Raw genomic sequence first — 26,765 nt, 5'->3', positions numbered from 1 at the left:
CAAAGTCCGTTAGAGACTTTTGATTTTAATTGTAAACATGTTCTATGTATTTCGTATTATAGATCCGGTCAAAATGTATATAAGTCCATCGAACGACTTTTTTCTTATAGTTTAATTAAAAATAGTCAGTGTGTTAAATCTCTGTTAAAAACGAGTAAATGTTCTATCTTATTAATATTTTTTCCCAAAGAAAGCGAGTAACAAATTCGCATTACCCTTTATAGTTAAATATTGCAATTTAAAACTTAAATCAGGACAAATGTAATTAAAATTATTTCATCGAGTAATTGACTCATAGATGTGTTCAAATATTAGTTGTACAAATTTTACACGTAGAATAACAGTTTTAAGGAATGTATTGATAATGAATCTCTCTTTGTTGTGGGTAACATATTGTAAAATCTTGATTATATTTTGTAAGAAATGAATGAAGTGTTTTCAAAAAGTCCCTCGTGCGGACAACGAAATTATGTAGAGTGAGTTACAAAGTCATATATCAAACGTTATATTGAAATCAAATACAAATTGCGGTTCATATGTATACTATAATTTATTGCATTTATGCATGATTACAAAATTGCAATAAAATTGCCATAATTTACATTATGCAGACTTTATTTATATGATACAATAACTAAGATATGAATATGTAAATCAAAACTTAAGGTACGTGTGCATATTTAAATGTGCAGCCGATAAAGCCCCATTAAGCACATATTACCGTTTATCATAATATAAAATATATAAAGTAAATATAAACACATTTTGCTTAATTAATTACATTTGTAATTAATTAGTTATGGGCAGTTATGATAAGCGTCAAACAGCCATTACTAAGAAAACAAACCATTGTACAACACTTGAAATCGATACAAATTATTTTCGAAAACAATCGAAATTCATGTATACAGTGTGCATATTTGGTTTTATCAAATCATACATATATTATTAAAAGAAAAAAAGTGAATGATTTCTTCATCTGATGACGATAAATCACCAAGTTGTATCGTATAATAGTATTTTGTAACTGGAAAACTGCTCTGTGTGACACTTATGTCGCCAAGTGTGGTCAATGACGACTTTCATTTATGTACAAAATGTCCACATAATGAGACCAAAATGAAACTCATTTTAGATAATCATATTTTACATACCCTCCGTTCATATTCATACCGAACAACACATTTGTGTTTATAATGCATAAGGCACTGTTACAAGTTCGATTTTTATATCAGTATACGAAACATAAAACAAATTTAATATACCTTTAGGCTTATTAAATAACAATACGCCTATGGTGGATATACCCAATTGTAATTTATGTTAGTAGAAACCATTACATGAATAAAAAATTCATATTAAAAATAAACGTAATCCGATGTCAGGACTGCAATATATCGAACATTGACTGGAGCTGTCGAAGCACCAGTCCGACTTCTTGCCTCGATCCGAGAAATACATTATATACTGGGCGTACACTGCAATTAGATGAGGAGCATCAATAAACAAGTACAGATAATACATATTGTAGAGGCTTTATTTCAGGTTTAGCTATACTGAGATGAAGATTTATCATGTAAATCAGATATGTGTTGAAATGGTTTTATTAAATAAATAAGATCTACAAACAGGTTGTATGTTTTATACCTCCATGTATGATACAAATTGAATAACTACGTGAGCCAGGCTCGATCCATGTTTTACATAGAGGACGGAATGTTAAAACTTGTAAGATGATCGAGCACTTATACATGTGAATTCATAAATGTCAACCTGTTATATCCCCGCTTTCGGTGAGGGTAGTATAAATATTCGCCATTGTCTGTTCGTTCGTCTGTCGGAGTTTTCGTGCGCGCGTTACTTAAACAAAAATTGATTGCTACAATATTTATAAGTAACGTATTGCGGCAGAGTGATGAAACTTTAAAAACATAACCATAAGCAGGTGATCCATACTATTGCACCTTCATTACTTCCTGGTACATTGTTTATTCTCACAACTCGTGGCATTTTTTAGCACTCAAATATTGCTAACTCGTATTGAAACTGTCATTTCTACATGTAATATTTCAACTGGCTTATTAACTTCATGACGCTATATTCTTAAGTCTTTTTCTATAAAGAAGGAATGGAGTTGACACGTGTTGGTAGTTTCATTTCATCGTTCCTCAAAAAGTTGTAACTCTGTTGCTCTGGTATCTTTCCTACTATTGAGTAATTAAATGGTAATTACATTTTATGCATTTTAATTCCCTTTTATTATTGTTTAATTTGAGTTACAATGCTATGAGGTTAAATTTTATTTACACTTAAATGTATCATGGGTAGCAAGTGTGAGTTTGAGCGCTCTAAATCCGGTTTAACCCCCAATGCTTTGCATTGACCTTTCCAAGGCGGTGACCCCAGCTTTATTCGATTATGTGTTTATGTTGTTTTGTATTGTGCTGTCTTGTGCTGTTTTGTACTGTTTGGGCAATCGGTCACTTGCCTTAAATAAAGGGCCAACTAATTGTTTATAATAAGAATTCAATACTGCTCCAGCAGCTAGAGTTTCACTTCTTTATATTATTAACCTTTGTTTCGGAAACAAGTTGGGTATTATATGTGAAAACGTTCCGACGATCCCAAGGGACGAAGTTTTTCTATAACTATTCGGTCGTATGTTTCTTATCCGTCCATCGCATTTCAACTTATCCGACCCTTGAAACAAAACGAACTTCTTATTTTAAGCGATCCATAACGATCAGTTTAAACAAATTGTTAACGCGTATCATAATAGTGTACTTATATTTGATACAACTTTATAACGCTCAATTTTTCCGAGATATTCAAAGGCACCGTTAAAAGTCCGCCTCCATATTGTCGTTTTAAATACTAAGTCAGTGTCTGTGTTATTTTTACAACCTTACCGCGAAATTAATTTCTATTTAAAACCATTTATGCATAACGATTGTCCATTAATTAAAATTATTCGGAAGCTACGCAATAAATCTTCTTGATTAATGGAGGTTATGCAAATCACCAGACTTGATATGTTGTGAGGGTCTTTAAATACGATGTACAAGGGTACACAAAATGAAAACTTACCTTGACATAAATCATGACACTTAATACAATATCGTGTACACCAGTTAAACTCCGGATAACGCAGAGTGTGTTTTAGAACCGTTTAAGTTTTATATAACTTATTAAAATACAACGATGAAAAAAACATGTCGGTCAGAATATATCCGTTAAATATTTCTTGCGAAGTTTGTTAATGAAGACAATGCGTCTTAAACATATCTCCGTAATCTTATGTATACAAACGCGATATGTTTTGAATTGATCCGTCAACCTACAGTCAAACAAAGATGAAAGTACATACCTCCGCGTCGAAATACGTTCATAAAGACCAGAGCTCCAGTTAATTTTTTCAGCCGAGGGGTATTTCACTCATGAATTTTTTAACTGATGCGTAAAAATAAAAATCCGATAATTTTATGGAGATTTTTTATGTTCAAAGGATCGGAATGTATAATAAATTGTACATGTAGTGTTATCTCACTAAAATAAGCAGTATTTTACACAATAAAGCAATCACTTATTATTTTACATTTTTTTCTGTATTTTTGCCGTTGGCTTATAAGCAGCCATCAATCTCTTTTCCGTCTTGATATGGCCAGCCACTGTTTAACACACACTGTACAGCCACGATCAAAATCTTCTAAGCTTGGCCCACAAAACTAGTTTATTATATGTGTATTCCGGCTGCCATTTAAAAAGTGCTTGAAGATAAAAAGGTTTTTCCATAGTGCCACACAAGAATTGAACTGATAGCAAAAATTATATTCTTGAAGTTGGGCGATTCGGGTTTTATCGAATGTGATGTCAAATGTTTTCATCATAAGCGTATATCGATTCTCAACAATGCAGCGTGAAGCCCGTTGTGTCATCATCGGCGTTTATCGTGGGTCAAATAAAATGATACCGTTCTGACTGAAGAGTAAATAAGGTCGGAAACACATTCTATACATAGATGGTGATATCCCTAAGTTTTTACCGGTGCGGACACAATGACCGAAACCAGTCATGTTTACATGAATTTATAAGCATGCATAAACGGCTTATACGCATTGAAATTGCACACGATGCGTACTCCGAATTTTGCCAGGATTTTTTTTACTCAACACAATTTTAGGTCATGCGTATTTTCTTTTTTTTCATGCGTATTTTACGCAAATACGCATCTTATCTGGCCCTCTGATAAAGACGCTGGGTTTTAAAAAGCTCTTGCCACGAACATTCATTAAAACGATGTGTGTTTTTGCAACGCTCCGTATACTAAAGTGAATATAGGCAATGATTTTGCAAAGCGTCGACCACTAACGTTCATAAAGGCGATGCGTTTTGCACAGCTCTGTCAACTCAGGATCGTCTGCAAATGGTGCAAGTGCGGTCTTGAGGTCGGCATGATGAGAGGTCGGACAGGACTGGAGAAGCTGACGTACACAATTAAAGGCCTCCAAGTATGCACTACAAAGCATAGACGTAAGATATGACATTGCAATAAAATACTTTTGAAATAGTAAAACTCTAAACCGTCCTGGGGGAGACTTTGACAAATGTTTTCAAATAAACAAGCCGTTGCTCTTATAAGCCATCACCATTATCATCATTACTACCATTATCATAGTATCATCCTTACATTGTTTAAAGTAAAGAGAATGTAAAATACTATATAGACGGTTTTAAAGTACTTTATTGGTGGTTTATAGCCTATTCTGAGCCGGGTACAAATATGAAAAAGAAAAGAAATCAGAAGTAATCATTATGGATTTTGAATCTCAGCGCTTACCAGTTAGAGTCATTACTTGTAATTTTTGAAATTAAAACACATCTACTATGTTACAACACTAAATATTTAATAACCTTATGTAATGATAAACATGTTAACGCTTAGATAATGAACCGCCTGCTTTATTCGCTAGCGATTTTCGTCACACATTTTCTGAATAAAAATTGCCATGTGTTACAGTAAAGGTTGCGCTATTGTGTTTTTTAGGTGTTAAAGCCCTTTCCTTAAAATCAAATATGTAAGGTTCGGTGAGCTGTAAATCTCAAAAATCTTTAAATCGTTTTCCTTTACGTTTTTCCGTCGAACTGCGAGCAGAATAAGAATAATTATGCTTCTGATTCAGTTTATGCTTTTGATTCAATGAATCTTGTCAATATTTTATTTTTTGCGTTATTTTTAAGGCTATATTGTCCGTTTTATAAACAAGTTTATGTGCTCAACAAATGCAATCTCTAAGTGTAACCTTTCGAAAAGTATGCAACCGTTGAGTTAGGGTGAACTGTCTGACACAGATTGGTGTATGTTTATTTGGATGTATGTTTTATTATATAGTTTAAAGGGTAATGCATGCAACTTAAAGTTCATTTTCCTTGAAAGATATTAGTAATTAAATGCAGACTAAGAAGACATAATGCTTACCTGCAGTATGCTCTGAGTATTTCTATATCGACGCCAGAGTATAGTCGCCGCTCGCTCCTGTCCACATATACCTTCTGGATGCTGTACTCCCGGAGGCACTCTTGTGTCGTCGCTTTCACCCGGTCACTTGTTGGGCACTGTGCGGCGCAGCAGCCATACTGGAAAGAGAAAGCGCGCAGAGAAATTATAAAACGCATGAGTATGGAGAGATTATCTATTAAGCAAAACAATTGTGTAGGTAAATTTCACTGATCGCATGAATTTACAGTCCAAAACCACATCGTTTTTCAACATTTGTTTTGTTTATCATATGATCTTGAGTGATTTTATAAACAAATGTTGTATTGTATAGAGCTTTAAACTTGCGAGGCACACGCGTCGTATTTTGACATGATGATATACCATGATGCTTAGCCCAAATATAACAGTATATTAGATAAACTACGACCAAACATTAGAACAAGGCCGAACAACAATTAAACGTGCAATAACAACATCATACACGGTATTTTGTGGTATTTGAGTGCTTTGAACAACCACGGGATTCTCGCAACAGAAATCAAGAGACATAACCAACGGCATGACATCATTTTTATCACTAGAATACAAACGCCGCATACAGTGTTTCTAATCTGAAACACAATCTTACATCGGCTCTCGATCAATGCAGCCTAGGAATCTCGTTTTCTGATAGATTCGTAAATTAAGTCATAAAACACGCTATTGTTTTGCGAAGATGGTAACAATTTCATTGTCCAGATGGGTTTGCAATCATTGACTCGGTTTATTTTTACAGTTGAATGTTTACGGCTGATAACATTTCCAAGGAAGCTAGATAAAAGCCGTGAAATGGTAACAAGCCGCATGTCAAAATTAATGGCTCAGGTGTTAAACGTTCATTACATATTTTCGGAGAAAAGTTTGTGATCTGATGTCGGTGCTGTCTTTCCTTTCAGAATGGGGAACATTTATGTGACAGCTTAAACAAACGTTCATTCAACAGTCATCAACAATTATCACTGCATTTGTCTTAAACATTAAAATTCGTGAATCAAGTAACAGATGTATCAATTTATTTTAAAGAGCTTCGTTGCTCTATGCTTGGAATCTGGTTATATGGTTTCAAATGACTGGGTTAGTGAAAACTTCGACAAGTTCCAGTCGGAATTATCCGGGCATGTGGCTACATCGTATAATGCATCGACTATCCGATACCAAGCTTTTACTTTCACCATAAACACAACAACACACATCAAAACGAACACAGAACAGCAAAGAATACATTTACAATCGGAAATGCTTTCTCGTTCTATGCATCGTATATTTGAATATCTGAAATTTTTAGCAGATGTGAAGGCCAGTTGTACTATCATTTGCATTATTCATAAAGCAACATTTTACAGTTATATCTTATTCATCTCACACAGACCCTATTAGAACTAATGACTGTAAGTTTGCTTTGGGAACTTTACACTGTACATACAAGTGGAAAGCAAATCCAAAACATCAAGATCTTTGAAAGCATAAAACCATGGTTATGCTTACCTATAATTTATTGTGAGTAGAGTTAAAAAAATGAAATGAAAGTACATGTTTAATGTTTGTTGTAATACTGCGTTATGCATATACACTTCTATTAACTCTATATTGTTTCGCATCACCATGTAAATGTTTGTATTGAAATTGTAGTGTACCGAAGTCTCTTTTTCCCCTGACGTTTGTGACGCGCATGTGTACCCGACATTTTTGGTGGAATGTGTTTCATTTGTTCGTAAACTGGAAGCATTTTCCGCTTTGTCAAACTCTGATAATATGGGGTTATTTATTCTCAAAGCAGCTGACGCCGTAACAACAACAATAAAACGTTCGCAGACAGTCCACAAATTCATACACTGCTTGCAATTTTTGCCGCTGCCAGTCAATGTCTTTTTTACTTTCAGATGGTTTTCCAGGTATATCTGCATATTAAAGATAAAACGAGTCTGCTCTGTTCAAACGTTTGTGTAAGATAATCAGATACTGTTGAAGAAATGTTTGTTTAAGTTCAATAAATAAAATACGATATTTACATTTGGTAAAGTAACAGAAAATCTATAGAAGACTCACACTTTGTCTAGTGAAAGAAATACTATAAAATAGCCACAATAGTGCAAAAAAATAATACACAATTTACACATTTGGAATAGTCCACAAAATAATATTAAATATTAACATTTAACATAAAGTACAATAAATAATATAACAAATTCACATTTGGTTTATTCCATGAAATAATATTTAATATTTACTTTCATCGATTGAGCATTCGCAGCTTATTTTTTTAAATAGAAAATAAACAGAAATAACGTTAATTAAATAACACTGGGTAAAATACAATTGCAATTTAACTTGAGCATAAATATGTTTTGAGTATTTCAAAAATTGGATTACATGTTTTATCTGCATTAACTTATGAAGCCCGATAAAACAACAACTGCCTTGAAGTCTTAAGCACAAATGTTATCGATACGTATCATAATGTAACGCAATTATCACAAACATGATCAAAAGGTAATACAATGTTAGACTTAATGAATTAATATTCAAAAAGTAATCATGTGTGCATGTATATTTTAGACATTTATATAATTATGATTTTCCTGTTGTAATTCTCTTTTGAAATACTAAATAAACAAATAAAGTATTAATACTAAATTCAGTGTGTATATAAACACACAACACTCTAACGAATAATTTATTATCTTTTTTTTTCACGAATGTCTGAATGTTTTACATTGATCACTATGAGCTGTAAAATGTTTAAGTGAATAAAATAGTTGTTCTATTCTGTTCTGCCTGGAACCCTTAGTTATGTATACACTCCATTTGTAAATAAGATCTACTCTCAATTAAAAAAACTTTTTGTCATTTATAACATGTATGCATTTTCAATTACAATTTGTAATAATATTTTTTCTATAACAAAAGATATTGCTTTTCACGCTGTGCTTTTTGCTTTTCGGTCGCGTCGAATACTACTGAAGACAGCTACGTTATCAGATTGCATGGTAAAAAATAAGATGACACTGCTGAAAATGCATTCACACGGAAAATGACTGCAATTATCATAAACCTTCATAAACATCTATTAGATTTTTATTTTCGTTTGTGAATAGTGCAGATATCACATATTTCATATTGGATTCATAGACCTGTTGTTGACCTTACGACACTTTGCACGAAGATTTGAGCGTGATAACAAACGCATAGATGATACTGCAGATTAGTTCGAGTAACCAATACCCAGCAAGGTGTTCGTATTTTGCTTTTTATTAGCTAGAATGTGAACATCAAAAACAACGTTAGGCATTCGACTTTTGCTCTATATTAAATCTACAATGCCCAGTGTCGACTAACCTATTTACAAGCACGCGAATTGTTTACCTCGTTATGTTGATAAGATTTGCTTACAGCGTATTGTTGATAAAAATTGTTTAAACGATTGAACAACACACATTCCGAAATCCATATTTATTTATATCCTTTTGTCCTTGCAAAGTTGTATAATGATGTCCCCCGATACATAATAATTCTGAAACAATTGGTATATATGAGAACAATCTATTTGTTGAAGCCATTCATTTTTAAAGTCACTATAACGCTCAAAATCAACGAAAATATCGTTAAGTATTTCGTAAAATAAAGTTAACACATTAACAATCAGTGTTCTTTATAGCAATAGCCAAAATTTCAACGCTAGATGTGGTATGATTACTTAGATTTTTGTAGATACAAAATGCTCGTTTTTATTTATGTGTGGCCACAATTAATTCCGGGTGTGTAGAAATACCGAAATCCCCGTAATTACCGAAATCCCCAGAAATCCCCAATAATATTTATTATTTATCAAAATACTGCGGATATTAAGATAGAATATTGCAAAATACAATCTATTCACTTATGAAAACTTGTTTGTATCCATGTTTGGTAGTGAAAAACTAAAATATATACATAATTATTGGGATTCCGAGTGTGAATCCATAGTGCATGTTTTCACAAGCACGATAAGGTACAGAAATCCCGCTGTAAAGCTCTTCAAGTGTCAACAAATCATCTGGGTGGCTTTTTGATATAAGAAAGAAGAGGAACAGACAAAAACTTAACAACAATATTTACAGCGGGGATTTCTGTACCTGATCGTGCATGTGAAAATATGCACTATGGATTCATACTCGGAATCCCAATAATTATGTATATATTTTTATGTATTGTCCTAGTGGTAAAGAAAAGGTCATAGACCGGACGGACTCGTATGCCACGAAGGAAATAACAAAGACAATGATTGATTGAAAAAGGGCATTTATTTTAAAATGCCATAAAAAAATAAAGAACAGAAAACATATTTTACTGAATGGCATAATGGGCGGTAAAAACCCGCCAAAACATAATGGGCGGTAAACCACGCCCATAAAGCTATACAAGAACAGTAATACAAAGATATGTAGCAAAAGAACATATCGTAAAAACCCATTGTCATAAAGACATGTAGCAAAAGAACATATCATAAAAACAAAATTTTCATAAAGGCACTTTGAAGGTATTACGAGACAAAATGAAAATACTACATAAAAAATACACATAAAAAACAAACAATTCCGTTCTAGGCGGAGAAGGGGTGGAGGTGGGTATTGAAAATAATCTCTATGTATTGTATTAGCAGCTGCAAGTAGAAAATCCGAGCGCATAATGGCCAATATCAATATTGATTGGCCAAAGGGCTCACGTGGTCTTATAACTTAAGCCGATTGGTTAATAACATAGCGTGGCTGGGATAGATTAGTATTGGTTAGATAGACACGTGATTAATCTCTATAATTAGACTAGAAGGCGAACAATCACATAAAAAAATTTATGTGTGCATAAAATATTATTTATGTATTGTCCTAGTGGTAAAAAAAGGTCATAGACCGGACGGACTCGTATGCCACGAAGGAAATAACAAAGACAATGATTGATTGAAAAAGGGCATTTATTTTAAAATGCCATAAAAAAATAAAGAACAGAAAACATATTTTACTGAATGGAATAATGGGCGGTAAAAACCCGCCACAAGGGGAACCTGAAAGGTAACCCCGCCGCCCACATTGCACTGAATATCAGCTAACAAAGGTTGTCACCTTTATCCCGAATTAACACAAAAAGTAATGGTCGCCGCCAAATGAAATGTAATCCTCCGTAAAAACGAAGTGATAATGCGTCGTATGGTATAAGGAGTAACTATGAAATTACCGCTAAGACGCGAAAATATTGAAAATATAATCTCTATTTATTGTATTAGCAGCTGCAAGTAGAAAATCCGAGCGCATAATGGCCAATATCAATATTAATTGGCCAAAGGGCTCACGTGGTCTTATAACTTAAGCCGATTGGTTAATAACATAGCGTGGCTGGGATAGATTATTATTGGTTAGATAGGTCACGTGATTAATCTCTATAATTAGATTAGAAGGCGAACAATCACATAAAAAAAATTATGTGTGCATAAAATATTATTAGTTTTCACTACCAAACATGGATAAAAACAATTTTTCATCAGTGAATAGAATGTATTTTGCAATATTCTATCTTAATATCCGCAGTATTTTGATGAATAATAAACATTATTGGGGATTTCGGGGGATTTCTGGGGATTTCGGGGGATTTCTGGGGATTTCGGGGGATTTTGGTAATTACGGGGATTTCGGTATTTCTACACACCCGGAATTAATTGTGGCCACACATAAATAAAAACGGGCATTTTGTATCTACAAAAATCTAAGTAATCATACCACATCTAGCGTTGAAATTTTGGCTATTGCTATAAGGAACACTGATTATTCAGGTGTTAACTTTATTTTACGAAATACTTAACGAAATGTTCGTTGATTTTGAGCGTTATAGTGACTTTAAGCTTCTGCGTTTCTCTTTGTTAAGAAATCAAAGCTAATATAAGCTAATGTTTGCGATCGGATTATCTTCTTACAAAACTATTTTAAACATACAATGAGCATGTAACTGTAGGTTGTTTGTTGGGAGAATGTGGCCTAAATCATTATCATTACGTAGCAACTTCAAAGCCTCTCGGCAATACAACTGCAATCGTAGGCGGAACATAAATGCCCTGTTTTAAAACTGTTTGAGCAATACAGTTAATAAGATATATGAGAATCTGATACGAAACGTTAATTCGCACTTTATGATAGCAATACTTTATCGGTATCATCTATTTATCTACTTGCTTTTAATATCGGAGCAGTTCCGTCGAATAATTCCAGAAATCACGTTGCCATCTATTACATGTCACATTTCAAAATTAATTTTAACCGTAACGAAACTTGCACTACAATTGGTAGTCGTGGATTATTATCCTTCAAATAAGAGCAACTACTTCTCATTCGTGTTTTAGTTTAATTAGAACGTGTGTAGTACATCATGTGCTTAATTAACTACAATTTTACTACCCTTACGTAATAAAAATACATAATTTTAAAACAACTAGGGCATTTAAGTATTGATCGTTTTAATGTAGAACGTGTAAAATTCTGAAATCAACAAAACATTATTAGCACTTCATAAAGAAATGGTGCGGAGAATGGAAACCAACTAGAGAAGAAGTAATGTGTACCCTCAAATGTGTGTACACAGTACAGACACCTAATTATGAACCGGATAAGGATCTAATGTTTCGATGCATTAATATTTTAGGATAGTCAATTAATACGAGAATCAAGTATTGATTATCAGCGGCTTCTAAGTACCCACTAGAGCAATATATGTACCTGATCATGTAACTGATTTGTGAACCTATAATACATAGTATTCATATCGGGACTATGGTTTGTTCCGTGTAATTATAAATGGTCGCTTGCAAAGACTTATGAACATTCGGCAAAATAAGACTGCTCTGCGCTATTCATTAATCAATTATTGTTTTGAACGGTGACATATTTTACAGTTTATTTGATAATACAGTAGACAATAAGCCCATGAGTTTACATGAAATGTCACATACAATATTCAAAAACACAAAGTCACAGGTCATTCGAATCATAAACAATAAAAATATATCGGTACACTGTAAAGCAAAGTATTTGGGTATTTTAGAGAAGATAATATACAGTGAGAGGCTGTGCATAAATATATTTACAAAACACTTACCCTAGTCATAATACTATTGTGTATTATACGTTTTTCTTATTTCCCATGCCATAAAAATAAACATATCTAAATTTTTAACAATAATGCTCTTTTGAGAGGTCAATACATTTTTAAACTTTAACATATTTAGTCTTACGTAATAACATGGTTTTAAATAAGCTTTTCTTACATCAGTATATACTGTACAATTCATTACAAAGTGGTATTCATCTTCTAAGACATTGCATAAAGTACATTTTCTTTCTTCATAAGGAATAGCTATTGGTTTATGCCATCTACCCGTTTCAACTTTAAGCTTATATGCAGAACATGCCAGAATATCATGGCAACGTGCAAACGGGTCACGCATACAAAACGTTGTCGATGTTTCTTACATGCATACTGTGCAGAATAGATTAAAACTATATAATAAAAAAGAAAAGAACGAAAACATGTTGAAGTATATTGATATTTATACTACTATTTATATTTATTAAATATTTTGTTAGTCAAGACACAACTACGAAAACGACTTATAATACCATTCCTACTACAACGAGTTCTACAAATAATAAAAACAAATAACAATACAAATAAAGAAAACTTTTTTAATGATAATAATATTAATAATAATAATAATAATAATAATAATAATAATAATTATTATTATTATTATAATAAAACTTATTATAATAATAATAATAATAATAATTATTATTATTATTATTAGTAGTATTATTATTAGTAGTAGTAGTAGTAGTTACAGTAGAAGTAGTAGTAGTAGTAGTAGTAGTAGTAGTAGTAGTAGTAGTAGTAGTAGTAGTAGTAGTAGTAGTAGTAGTAGTAGTAGTAGTAGTAGTAGTAGTAGTAGTAGCAGTATTCCATCTTGTAACTTTATTATTCTTATTGTTTGTTTTAGTATCCTTAGTATTATTCGTATTATTGTTCTTATCTTCGGCTCCAGTAATTCTGTAAAACTAATGAAATTTCGTTGGTTGATCATATAAATCACGTGTCAAGCGGTTGCGGCAGTTACAGTCAGCCATGACATTTAAACAAATCCCGAAAGGACAGATGCATAACATGCAGCGCATAAATCTTTGCAGCAAATGTTAACTGCAACAGCTGAAACATATGTTTATTTGCTATGGGCCCAGAATATGTATTTCTAATTGATCAATTTAGCTCACTCTGTTATGCAAATGCGAATATATGTCTAAATGAATTACACTGCAGATTTGTTTAATATAACACATGCAATCACACCGCTTGAAAACCGCTGCTCGAAGTACGGATCTCATTAACCGAATTATTTATTTATATGTTAGTTTAAACCTTTTCATTGAAGCTCGATTGCATTGAAAGCCCAAGCTTATTTGAAACGCTCTCGAGTCCGTTTCCTGGGCCTATAATTGGTGTCGTAAGAGGTGATTTCAAGTACACTCCCACAGTGGGGATGGACACGTGACCTCCCGGTCTCTAAGCGGACAATATTAGCACTATTTATATTTTGCATATTTGTATATGTTTTTACTTCATATTCAAAAGCGTATGAAAATGTATCGTTAGTATAATAAATTGTGTTAATCATAAAGCATGGGTGAAATCGATAAATCGATTCTGATGATGTTGGTTTCAATAGGTTCATCAGGATAATAGCGTAGAGTTGTGGCATTTTTTTTTCATCTAGATACTCTTACAGAAATTGTGACGTTTTGAATGCAAAGGGTCAAATCATGTCTAAGATAGAATCGATAACAATCAATGGACCTTTTAATATTGATTAAGTGACAAATAAAAACATTGTTTAATGTTTTACCAGTCATACACAAGCTCGTAACAGCCAATCTGAGCTGGATGTCAATTTATGTTATTACCCCTTAGAGAACGGGTCATTAAGAGCAATTATAGTCAATTAACAAAGATCTTAGAGATAACAATACCTATTTTAATGTGCATGACATTTTCACATGACAATATAATACAAAATGATATTAAAGTGATATTATGGGCATCTAACAGTTTATAGGTATTTATCCCAACCGTTGTTTATTTTTGGAATTTTCACTTCATATACACTTATATTTGTTAATGCAGCAACAACAAACTAAAACAATATCCCGGAAAGAGAAAAATAATGCAATTGAATATCAGCCGTACTTTCGTTTGACAACTGATCATGCATGTACGATATAAACCTAAATTCAGTTTTAGTGCAGATTCGTTCATACGACACAACGACACAACTTTTTTTACGGATCATTTCGGCTTAGAAGACTGGGTGAGTCATGTAAAATATCGTATATAAAATATATTTTTAATAAACAACTGGTAGCAAGACGAGTTGCAGATAATTGGTCAAAAACCACATTTTAACTAACTCATTTGACCTGTTAATTCTTTTCAGCTCAATTCAACAGTGAAAAACGCCCATACTATCACTTTAACAATGATACTACTACTACTGCTACTACTTATAATAATCATTATTATTACAGACAGACAGACGCACATACAGACGCACAGACAGACAGACGGACGGACAGTTGTTTCAGACTTAAACACAAGACCACCGTTTTCATACTAAAGTATACATGTACATATTATTTCCTGTCAAACAATGACAGTATTGATCAGTATTATTTAGAACGCATTTCTTATAACAAGAGTTTCTTTGATATATTTACATTCATAATAATGAAATGATTTGTCACATGAAACTATTAACTTTTACAGATGGGTAAATTTACGGCTTTTTTCCCCTTAAATCAGTGTACAAGCGGCATATACATATAAAATGGTATTCATCTTCTAAATCCAAGTAATTACAACATAAACAATAACGTCAATTAGGTGGCATGTTATTTTGGGCGTATCTGCCTTGAATTCTCAAATGATGTGAAGAGACTCTTGATCTTACAAAAACTAATCGTGGACGTAAAGGAAGTAAATCTAAATATGTTTCATATTCCAAACAGCTTTAATTTTTTTTATACATATCTAATACAGTAATATTATTTATTTTACCGTTTCACTATTATTTAAAATTGTCAACAAGTCTTTATTTTATTTTTCTAATATAACTATGAACTTGTACAACGTTTCGATTTTCAAATAAATAAACAAAGCCAATATAATTTACAGTCATGTTCTTGGCATTTGGGACCCAGTTTGTATAACCTTTATAACAATCGCTAAAGGCTTGTCCACAATGTACATTATGATATTTTTATTGTTCATAACTGTCAACAAATATTTAATAATTTTAACAAACCTGTTTACACACAACGGATATCTACTTAATTCTCCATAAACAGCCATGTTACATGTATTTATTTTCATTTGTAGCAGGCGTTTGCAATTTTTTAAATGTATACGTTCTGAATAATCGGACTTCGTGAAACCAACTCCTCTGAAACATAATTTAAAAAAAAAACACAAAAGAGACAAATAATTGAAAATATTTTCGGTTTAATGTAAAATTCATTGCATTTAGACAATAATGTATTCATGGCCTAAATGCTTTACCAAATGTTCCTAGTTTAGTTTAAAAATTCCAGTATAATTCAACACTGTGCCTAAATAGCTAAAATTGTCAACAACTTCAATACCATTACCATTGTATACCCATTTTTTGTTTTCTTGTAATCTACCCCTCTTTCGAAATACCATTATTTTCGTTTGTTTCAGTTTTCACATTTAACCCCCAAGAATTGAAGTATACGTTGTCTAAATGTGTTCGAACTTCAGCAGGTGACTTGCCTAAAATAGCCATGTCATCAGCAAATAATAGTTAACTTAACACAAAATCATCTATGTTGAAACCAGATTTAATTATATCTTGTAGGTAAAGTCCAAGGTCTTCAACAAAGAAAGAATACAAAATCGGCGACATAATCTCCCTTGCCTCAGTAGAACAGCATGACAAAAATAATCTGAATAAGATGAACATGATTTAACACGTGACTTAACATCATCATCATCATCATCATCATCATCATCATCATCATCATCATCATCATCATCATCATCATCATCATCATCATCATCATCATCATCATCATCATCATCACCACCACCACCACCATCATCATCATCATCATCAATCATCACCATCATCATAATCATCATCATCATCATCATCATCATCATCATAATCATCATCATCATCATCATCATCATCATCATCATCAAGATCATCATCATCATCATCATCATCATCATCATCATCATCGTCGTCATCGTCGTCATCGTCGTCGTCGTCTTCATCATCATCATCGTCGTCGTCATCGTCATCATTATCATCATCATCATCATCATCATCATCATCATCATCATCATCATCATCATCATCATCATCATCATCATCATCATCATCATCATCATCATTATAAACATCATTCACATCCTCTTCGTCGTCATCGTCGTCATCATCATTATCATCACAACCATCGCTTGCATCATTATAATCATCATCAATATATTCATCATCAACAATTATTACAACAAAAACAACAACATCATCAACAACAACTTCATTGCATACATAAAAATAATAAGCAGAAGCAGAGGCAGCAGCCATGGTAATAGTTTTAATACTAGTATAGTAAAAATTTGAAATGCTTGCCTTACTCGTTACAAAAATATGCATTTTAATCCAATGTTTCATGTTATTGTTAAAGCAATAATAGTGTTCGCTTAATAAGTCAACATATACGTTATGTATGTAATTATCGACATTTATCTACAGTGTTATGCGCTTTATGCAACATTCAAAAAGTCGTTGACAGAAACATTTGGCGTAAGACATCTGATATAATCGCTAATTCAAAAAATTAATTCAGTTGTCGAGCGTTGCATTTACGCAAAGGCGCCTTTGATCTGAATGATTTTTTTAATTTAATGTTTTCTTGTTCTGTTTATGAAATTAACTGCGTTTAAAAGGGAATTAATGTTTCACTTAAAATCAAACCAATCGGGTATGTCCCAATCATACATTAAAAAAACACAAAATGAATGCAGTATGCAAATCAAATAGCTTATTTTCGCTTGTACATAAATGCAATTGCGTATGATAGCATCGCTTTTACTAATCCGTTTCAAGCGCATGACTTAAAAGCGAAAATAATTATTGTAATCTGAGTCAATAAGTTATTGCAATAAATGATAAACAAGTACTTACCGGCACTTAAAAACACATTTATTCGACAAAACGTAAATAACGATTTAAATGCTACTTTACGATGTGAAATAAATTCAACACTATATCTTCGCTCAATCATATTTATTTTATTGTATATATCCAAACTGTTTCATTCTTCAAAATGTGTTTTTAATGTAACACGGTATTAAACGTTGTCAAACAATAGTCCATCCCAATGATTTGCTTTATGTACAACAACACACCGTTGTATATTGTATCAGCGCACGTTACTGTTTATGCTCTTGAATTTACATAAATGTTCGAAAGCACGCGCCGCATCGTTTGACAACATCTAACACGCATTGAAACAATCCATACGTAAATAGTCAACATCAGCAGTTCAGTTAGGCAGTTATTATATATTTAAATACTAAACACTATTTAGATAAATTTACATATAAGTAATTAAATGCGTAATTATAAAATGCTTGTCAAGTGCTCAACAAAGCATATGGTTAATTCCTTATCACCTAATTCATTGATGAGTATTGCGTTTTCAACTCGTGGACTTTTGGATGATTTACGTAAATAAAAAAAGAGAACACCTAATTCGACTTCAGCGTATTATGTATCGATACCAGCTTTCTAAGGAAAATTCATACGTCAATTACGATATAGTCAGTACATGTCATTTAAAAAAATACTTTAAATCCTGTCATACATTTTTTCAGAAGTAAAGATGTAAACGATTTGGAGCGTAACGTTGAAATGAATCGGTTAGCATGCTAATTTCACCAAGGCTATACAATCCCAGGTATGCCCGTCTTAACCTTTCCACTTGACATCCATTAAAAAAGGCACATTTACAAACAGAACAAAAAAACTGCCATGATTTATCAGCTCAACAAAAACTATAAACATCTCCATCAGAGAAAATCTTATGTGAATTTAAACTCTAAAATGTAAACAAGTTGGAAGACATCGATGTCTTTGTAATTAACGCATGATAAGAGCATGGAATTGAAAACAAAAGACATTAGCGGAAGTTTTTAAGATTAGGGTATCTTCAAGTCATTCACCAAAGTTGCAGTTTAGAATCTCTTGAAATTTCCATCTGTCTTGTTGAATATGCCATTATTATTCAATAAATCAATCCAAGTGTTCCCTGAACATGAAAACACCCTTGTTTTATAATTGTCAAAATCATCATTATAATGATTAACATGCCCCACTCGAAAGAGGACTTATTCCTGGCATTGTAGCGAGAAGAGTACTCATGAGGTCGATAAGGTTAATAAAAGTAAACTGTGTCACTGTTCCGGTTATTGTTGTTGTTGTTGATGATTTTATGCTGTTGGTGATGGTTCGAAAGTTGTTGTTGCTAATCATGATGATGAAAAGAAGCAGTATGATTCTATAATAATCATGATGAATATTATAACCATGGTCATGACGGTCAGTATATTAATAATGATGGAGATGGTGATGGTGATAATGATGATGATGATGATGATGCTGCTGCTGTTGCTACTGCTGCTGCTGCTGCTGATGATGATGATATAAATTATAATAAAGCATCGGTGTTCATTAGAATTCGCTCGCACTCATTTTTGTGTCCTTCTGTAACCATTCCGCATGTTGTTGATTTTTATTTGTGTAAAAGACGCGATCTAGCAGAGACGATTTTGACGCTAAATACAAATGCAAAATATAGTGTTTCGTTACCATTTTAATCGATAACTGCAGACGCTAAAAATTCAATCGGGACGACCAGAAAAAATGGCTTCCTGCGCAAGCAGTACATGTCTCGCTGTCGTGACCATTCTAACAAGTTCCGGCGAAACGTTGCTGCAGCCAACCCTTAAAAATATAAAAACATTTTCTATGTTCTGTGATTTATTTGAATGTGTTTGTTTATGTTCGAACATGCAACTATCAGCAGATACCGTTGAAGCATGTTCAATTTCAAACAACATCGGGAAACATGACGTAAGCTTTTTTTATACTTTTTCTTCATTAAATGGGCCCATGGACGGTATCATCCCATATGCAGGCAAATTTTTCCTTTAACACAATTTTAAGTGAACAAAAAAATAAACATAAAATCATTAAATGCTGGTTCTAAAAGATCCACAGGGACAATGGTTTATAATTTTTAAAGTACATGGTTGACGGAACATGTTTTACAGCTAGGTCCGTGTATTTCAGAAACATCAAATAAGTTCTTTGTAATGTATACATTTGTTTCAGAAAATACAATATCGTACTAGCCATCGATATGCCCTTTTTAAAATAAGGTACGACAATGGATTATATGCATTGCATTTGTCCGACTGTCTGTCATTATCATTTTGATGATTGTCCCTCTTCAAGTGCTATTGCAACATGGTATACCTTTTCACAGCTTGCATTATGGTATACCTTTTCACAGCTTTCACTGTTTAAAACTTCAAACGAATATAAGCAGCAGTAGGTAGACATGTGTCCGTCACTTCAATGGTATGGTTACATGTATATTTCGTGGTCAAATGTCATATGCAACTTACTCCTATAAATATGAGGTCGATATATATTCTTTGTATAAGAATTGATTTGAATGTAAAATATAGCTGTTTAAACGTGTATCTCTTGATAATGCAATGTTTTTCTATCGAAATGTGATTTTTTTATTTTTCGCTCTTCGCTCGCTCGAGAATTTCCCTGTTAAAAAAAAAATTGTTTCGCTCGCCTGTTCAATTTTTTTTTCTCAAAAAAATCCATAGACCAACAAATCAATTTGGAGTGGCCAAAGCGTTTTATAAATATTTGGTGAACATTGTCACTGGTTTATTTCTCAACTACATCACCGATAAATAGAAAGAAACAATTATTATTTTTGATAAATTATACGCGATGAAAATGTATTACGAAACATGTGTTAAAGGTATTTCATCGATATTTAAATTGGGTATATTATATATCAGCAGAACGTCATGTTTCTCATTAAATTAAACTGTAACAACATGTTACTCTTTGTGGTCCACTCAAACACCTAGCAAACCGGGCATATGATATGTTCCAGTAAATGGTTGAAACAGAATATTGATTTATAAAATACTATTTTTATATCAATATTGAACTGTTATAATCCTGATACGATTTGAGTACGCAGCATAACAGGTATAAAATAAACTACCAGTGATTTCGGCTCTACTGCACTGCCAAAGTAATTTCTCTCAGCATGGGCCATTGTCGATATTGTCAAAACTTCTTAACCTGACACGGGTTGCTATATGGTACAAATATATGACTTCCAATACAATGGTTCTGTTGTCAGCTAAAGTTTCAGGTTTCACCACGATACAAATTATCATGACGTCCAGCGGAGGAAATGATTCTAAATTATCTAAAACAGTTTTTAATTCAATGATTGACATTAAATCCTTGAAATAAAAAGTTGAATTTTGTCAAATAATTAATTTGACTTTAGTACGACACAAATGCCTAAATCATCCACGAATAAAGACGGGCTGCAGTATTCGCCACGGGTACACATCATAAATTGGACCTACAAATGTAAACCTATTTGCTAAGCTTGAACTTGCCAGTTTCAATTTCGGTTTATTTGCAGAATGCAAATTATCAACAGCAAGATAATATCATTAGATGCAAAACACACAAATTCAAATTTTCTTTATCGCTGTTATATAATGTTTCACGACTGGCAAAAGAACATCACATTACATTTATATAATAATATAAGACTACGAGAACAATCGTAGCAAAATAGTGGAACACTTCCAGTTGATTATTCCGACCAAGCAGCCAAATGTCTTCAGAAGCATTTGAAAATAGAATAAAAATAGAGTAACTAACTTTATTTAAAGAAATACAAGTGGCACGACCCTTTTGCGACGCCGTTACGGGGTAAGGAGATTAACATTCAGCGTGAGCCGAGTTAGAGCCCAAATCAATATATTTCCGTCTATCACAATTGTTTTGTCAGTAAGAAGTCGTGAATCTTTATTTTCCGCACATGAACATCGTCACTGGACTAAACTAAGCAGAATTAATTATAACCATTCATATTGCTTTTTTCATTTTCATTTAGATTTGGAATTATAACTTTACTTACTGGATATGAACCACTTACCTTATAAAAACAATTACAAATTCTGCAAAATACTTGTCTTCGTAGATGACAAACGAATATTGTGATTACGATTCAATACAAAAACTTATTGTGCATGAATTGGTGATCCAAATAATCCGCTCTTAAATATAAATATATCAATTGTTTAAAAACGAAACGTTTGCACCAGATAATCCCGAGCAAACGACTTACCACTCAATGAATTTCTACTTGTAATTTACTTTACATCTATACATGTTTCAGTTTATTGTTTATTGATTATCAATGTCCATTTTGCCGGCTGAATTAGTGCATATACTAGGTAGATTAAACCAATTGGAGCAGAATCAACACCATATCAATTGCTACACAGAAAAACTGAAAGATTAATATGAATAATGGGATAAAAGTCGTCAATATTTAGTACTAAAGAGTTTATACCAAACCAGTGCCGCAGACAAATCAGAACATCTAATGAACACATGCAATACGTGTTTAATATCAGTATCCTTTGCTGTCAAGAATTTCAAACTGTATATGCGTTCTCTTTAAAACAAACCCAAGGGGATAACATACAACTATTCACACAATTGCTTCACAATGTACCCTCGAGTACAATATTTATTCTTATCGTGTCAGGACTTCAATATAAAAAGCACGTCAGAAAGTATTAAGAAAGAAATACATCGGTCATTGGGTATATACTGGGGTCAGCGTTAAAAAAAGAAAGAAAGTACTAGCGAATAGATAAGACACGAACTATTCGTAAACGGTCTTCACAATTAACCCGAAAATAAAAGTTATTCTTATCGCGCCACGAGTTCAATAATCAAAGAATGTCAGCCTTTGTCAAGGAAGAAATATATCAGAGATAGGGTTTATAACGTAGACCAGCACTGAAAAGCACAGAGAAAAGGATTGATGTATTTAAACATGGACAATATCAACAGTACATGGTACATATTGATAACAACTTAATCACAAGAGGAGTATGCTATTTTCGGGCACTTGGAATCTCTTTATCATCTAAGTAAATTGTTTATTATTATCTATCCAAAATATTTTGGCAGAATAAGCATGATAAGGACGGAATTGAGTTAAACTTTATATTTCCAGTTTACAATACGGGGATAACCTATTTAAAATGTGTGTAAGTAGAATATGCTATATTGTTGTTTCTCTCTAATAGAGTGTTGTCCGGCTGATACAGAAAACCAAGCAATGACAATAAATACACGTTTTTCTATCTTTCCATGACATACTATGAGGCAGATTCACATAACATCCATGTTAAATGCCACACAAACATATTTCTGCCAGTTGAGAAAATATATTTAACGTATTTGCATTAGATTTATGAAATTGCCCATTTGCATATAGTTCATCTAAAAACAGAAGTTTGCTCGTTCAGGAATAGGTCTTTAGGAAACCATGCGTAATATTACTACCGTGGTAATTGTACATTTGTCTGCTCTACACATACGATAATTAACAATCATATCAACGGTAGTTTTAACAGTGTCAACGATAACTCGGATGGGTGAGCATAACTTTTTTCTAAAATGATATACTTTGCTTTCGTTGTGTTACTTGATCCTATAAAAATATGTCTTCTAATAGATTTCAAGTGCTGAACCGTAACAATTATTCGAAAATATATTGATAATTCATTGTACAATGTGATTATTCCGAAATGAGGGTATAGTTACAATAAATTACTATGAGCCAGCGATTTTAAGCCTTTAAAATTGTAGCTTTATTGCACATTTTATTCAAATGTATGAAAACTCTTTCAATCAGTTCAGTTAGTGAATGTGTATATCATGTTAAATCTTCTTTCTCCTATATCACTCCTCTATTATATAATAACAGTTATATATCGACTTCTTGACAATACATGACTTTTTGTGCGTCTTGAACTTGTTGAATGATATGAAGGGCGTTTCCCATTGTCTCATAGACGATTTGCGCATAGTTAATGTCGCATCGATTAACTACCTATTTTGTGTGTGTGGATTAATGCCCAGTATGATTGCGGAGTACACAAATTACAAACTTGTTGAAACATAGTCCATATACAGATTATTGTTACTACTTGCTGGTCGTATATGAAGATTCAGGTGCTAATTTTGTAATGTTATACAGAACATACCAATGTATACAACTGATCACTAAACATAAATAATGATTTAAGCTTGGGCTGCCGCCTAGGAAATATCAAGCGGGAATTCGAAATACCAACACATCATTAAGCTCAATTATAAAATTAGTAATTCATCCGATCTTTTTGTGCTTCTTATCACATACCTAAGTTATACATTAGCATTGATTTATATATGTCTTCGTTACTACTGACTTTGTCGATATGTTGTACCCATTATAAGATAAATATTTCTAAGCATATGTTCTGTAAGAAAGTGTTAGTACACGAATTAAGATATCGTTTGTCTGGCGCTTGTTTTGAGGAAAATTATTACCACTGCCCCATGAACAGTGTTGCTAGCACACAGAAACAAGAAACGGTATGTAAAAACGCGTGTATGTAACGAATATTTCCAGTTATATTGACAAAGTGGTATATTGTCCCAAGGTTCGTAAATAGCTCAAACAAACATAACGGTGAATCCACAGTAAACCAATCCTTCTTTTAAAATAAACCCCCCCTGGTCAAAGAGTACATGAAATAATAACTCTTGGTAGAATCATGATTTTTTCCATTTAGTCAAATATTGTTACATACTTATAAGTATTGTTTTAGATCTACGTCAGATCCACACGAACAGTCAAGTGAAACATTATGCACTGACAAGAAAACGTCCAAGATATTTATTAAATGTCCCTTCTCACGTTTAACGATGAGAGTAACAACTCGTGCAAAACAACATAAAACCAAAACAGTCTGCGAGTAACTCGCAGTCTGTTCAGGTTGGATGCTGTTTGCTGCTCATCAGTATCTTCGGGTTGGAAATAAAGCCTTTAAAACTTGAATTTAGTAAGAAAGGTATTGAATTAAATTTAACTTTCTAAGGAACTACAACTGTGTCAAAATGCGTATCTAGGTGATAAAGGGTTAGACTAAGTCATAAAATCGCTGTTTATTGTTGCAACGGCACAACGGTTTAACGCACATTTCTGTTTGGTGTGTGTCGTTAGTACATGGTTTTGTTTCATTGCAAATGAAGACGGATTAAACATATTTCTTAGTAATGTATTTCTATGAAAATGTGTTAAAAAAGGTTAACGTTAAGTACATAAAAGGCAAATTATTTTTATAATATTGGTATCTCCCTTACCATTTAAATCACAAATTGACTTATTAGATTCTTAAATAGCTGCGAAGGAAACCTTAAATATCAAAGCAAATGCTCTGAACGGCTCCGGTCTTGATATTCCGAAATAATGTAATATTATGAAAGTAATTTTAGAGACAACCAAAACAAAAAGTTATGTTAATGAGAACGTGCAAGATAGCAGGATAGCAGTTTTAATGCCGCATGCCCAAAACAAGAACGCATATGAAAAACCTTGATTTTCTCCAGACGACGCAAGCGTTCTTGTTTATAATCATGTGAAAATATGTTAATGGTTGTAGAAGGCAGGATAAATTTGTTGCCGATGCAATGCTATTATCAAATCGTTTACGCCGTAATAACATCAGATATATTTATGAAGAGGGAATAAGATGATGAAACAGAACGTTTTTTGCTTAATATAATAGAAGCATACGTTTCATGGCACTTATAACCGAAGCACTAAAATCACTTTATTTTCAAAGCTCGATGATTTAGTATAATAGGAAAACGGGTTTGACAAGGCGTGTGTCCTGTTATCAAAAGAACAGGTTACCAATCAATGCCAACATGTGTATTATCATATTTATAAGTAAGTAACCCGCTATTACTAAACGCATGGACGCACATAATAGAGATGTGTCTTTATACTTCCGTTATAGCCTACTCAAAGTAAGTAAGTTTTCTCTTTTTTAATTAATTTTAAATTCTTATCCAAAAATTGGGTTACGAAACGCACATTAATATTTATATCATGGTAGTTTAAATGAGTTTACGTCTTTTTTGTGTTGTTGATAAAGAAGAAACAATTGCATTGATACCATTAATTTGCGGTTAGAGAATCGTTTAGCTCTCTATTTCAGCCTACCTAATGTAAAATACCTTGCTGTGGCAGTTCTACAAAAAAGTCATATAATTTATGACTTCATTTATATTTTTCCATTACCATTAACATGTTTGGTTCCTTCGTGATATTTTATAACACCAGTAATCAGGTTGTAAGCATATTACATTTTTTGCTATAACTAAAGTGATGTAATAATTACTTTACGTTCCTATGCATTTTGATGCAATCTGGTTCAACCAAATGTGTTATAACAAAGCTCGATATTGCTGTTTGAACATTGTGGTCTTAAAAGCAGCTTAGTCATCTTAAAAACAAAAAATTACTAATATAATGTCAAACATCGTGTAGATTATTGCTTAAGTACAATTTACACATACAATAAATATTTAAACGATTAACAATAATAACTGTGTATGGATTGATTTTACCCTTACAATATAAGGGTTGCAAAATACGCAGTCAGTTTTCCTTAGTGTTCCTTACACTAATAAAATTTCAAATAGTGTACATTATGAAAATGAATAACTTATAAACATTTAACAACTAATGCTTAATCAAATAATTTAATGCGACCAATTATTATCAACCCCATTATGTAACCGATGTATATCAACATCACTATGCAAACAAATGTAATCCTAAACACGCGTGGTATATTTAACAATCTTTAACAATAATATCACGTTACCATTGTTTGTCAACAAAACAATGCCAAGCAACATCACATTTGTAAAATCAAAAAG

The 26,765-nt window shown here is 32.6% G+C and overlaps 1 protein-coding gene across 1 annotated transcript; it reads right to left on the bottom strand.

Annotated features, from left to right (window-relative positions):
- Positions 1 to 622: 622 nt before the first annotated feature.
- LOC127864891 (uncharacterized) lies at positions 623 to 21,003 on the bottom strand. Its single transcript, XM_052404782.1, has 4 exons — positions 20,950 to 21,003; positions 5,477 to 5,634; positions 4,370 to 4,515; positions 623 to 1,478 (listed from the first exon to the last, which is right to left on the bottom strand). Exons 1-4 carry the CDS (start codon positions 21,001 to 21,003, stop codon positions 1,354 to 1,356), a joined length of 483 nt encoding a protein of 160 aa, XP_052260742.1. The 3' UTR covers positions 623 to 1,353.
- Between the last annotated feature and the right edge of the window lie 5,762 nt (positions 21,004 to 26,765).

This window comes from Dreissena polymorpha, chromosome 1 (assembly GCF_020536995.1).
Source record: "Dreissena polymorpha isolate Duluth1 chromosome 1, UMN_Dpol_1.0, whole genome shotgun sequence".
Taxonomy (NCBI): domain Eukaryota; kingdom Metazoa; phylum Mollusca; class Bivalvia; order Myida; family Dreissenidae; genus Dreissena; species Dreissena polymorpha.
This window is presented reverse-complemented; position numbering and strand designations above follow the sequence as displayed.

Bases quoted from the DNA above. Each gene is read 5' to 3' on its own strand.
- LOC127864891 (XM_052404782.1), bottom strand. From the start codon at position 21,003: ATGGCCCATGCTGAGAGAAATTACTTTGGCAGTGCAGTAGAGCCGAAA. The intron at 5,635-20,949 runs GTAGTTTATTTT...TTCTCTTTCCAG, and splicing joins CAGTAGAGCCGAAATCACTG to TATGGCTGCTGCGCCGCACA. The intron at 1,479-4,369 runs GTTAGTGGTCGA...ATCTAATTGCAG, and splicing joins AACGCATCGCCTTTATGAAC to TGTACGCCCAGTATATAATG.